Below are 998 nucleotides of genomic sequence, written 5' to 3'. Positions count from 1 at the left end.
TAAAATACTCTTTTAAACTATTATAAAAGTGTATGTTTCTGTATAAGTTTCTGAAAGAGGAACAAAAATGGATCACAAAACTGTACGGTTAATATATACTTTACGTTAGAGAGAGTGTTAAGAGGAATCCTCTAAGAATATTTTCAACCATTTTTCAAAAGAATCTACCAGGTTCGTGTATTTAAGACGCATTTCCTCTAAAATATAGATGAATCCACGTATTTGAAGAGTACGATTCTTTGAGTGTATTACGCCTTCACAAGGCACTAAATCACCTTTCTGTCCGACACCAAAGATTACAAGTTTAGTAGTGATTAAAATACAAGTTAAAAATGTTGAATATTGAGTGTCCTTTAAACAAAAGGCTATTCCAGTTTTATGTTGAACAGTGTCTTATAGGTTAGCTACGATTCACTGCTCAAAATCTCAAAGACCCGATGGGTGACAAATGTCTTGTGGATCTTGACGGGACCATGGTTCACCTGAAGATGAAGGGCCCCACTTCCTGCATGTGCAGCTTGTTCGTGCGCCCGCTCTCGAAGTCTTGCTGGTTGGTGACGTTGAAGACGTAGACGCGCAGCAGCACTTCGTCGGGGGGCGTCGCCCACCACTCGTACGCGGGCAGCCCGGGGACCATCTTGAGGCGCTGGAACAACAACAACAAACCGTCATTACACTCTGCCCCTCAATCTACGGACCACAGCCAATTTACCAAATAAACGAAAGATAGTCGTCGTCTAGTGTCTAGGGGTCGCGGAGATAGGCGCACAAGCTGTATTCACTTTCCAGTCGCGCAGGGCGTTGACGGCAAGCAAAAGGAGGACCTGAGCGCCTTTTAGTGTGTGTGCGTGTGTGTGTGGATGCGCGCGCGCGCCCTCTGCATCAAAGTGTCGATGACTTCATAGGATCTGATTGTCCGCTCTCTGCGCCCCACGGCCCGCGTCGCCCTAGCTCCCCATACGGCTGCGTGGCCAATGAACTCCGAGCCCCGCCCCGCC

The 998-nt window shown here is 47.1% G+C and overlaps 1 protein-coding gene across 1 annotated transcript in view; it reads right to left on the bottom strand.

Moving 5' to 3' along the window:
* Window positions 1-6: 6 nt before the first annotated feature.
* LOC127752395 (lysosome membrane protein 2-like) overlaps window positions 7-998 on the bottom strand; it is a 16,224-nt gene continuing 15,232 nt past the window's right edge. Inside the window, exon 2 of the mRNA XM_052263483.1 lies at window positions 7-646. Coding sequence (XP_052119443.1) covers window positions 479-646 — 168 coding nt within the window. The 3' untranslated portion in view covers window positions 7-478. The remainder of the gene's footprint in view (window positions 647-998) is intronic.

The sequence above is a fragment of the Frankliniella occidentalis genome, unplaced genomic scaffold, assembly GCF_000697945.3.
Source record: "Frankliniella occidentalis isolate FOCC.00 unplaced genomic scaffold, Focc_3.1 Scaffold11, whole genome shotgun sequence".
NCBI classification, from domain to species: domain Eukaryota; kingdom Metazoa; phylum Arthropoda; class Insecta; order Thysanoptera; family Thripidae; genus Frankliniella; species Frankliniella occidentalis.
Note: the sequence above shows the minus strand (reverse complement) of the source record. Positions and strands in the feature narration are given on the sequence as shown.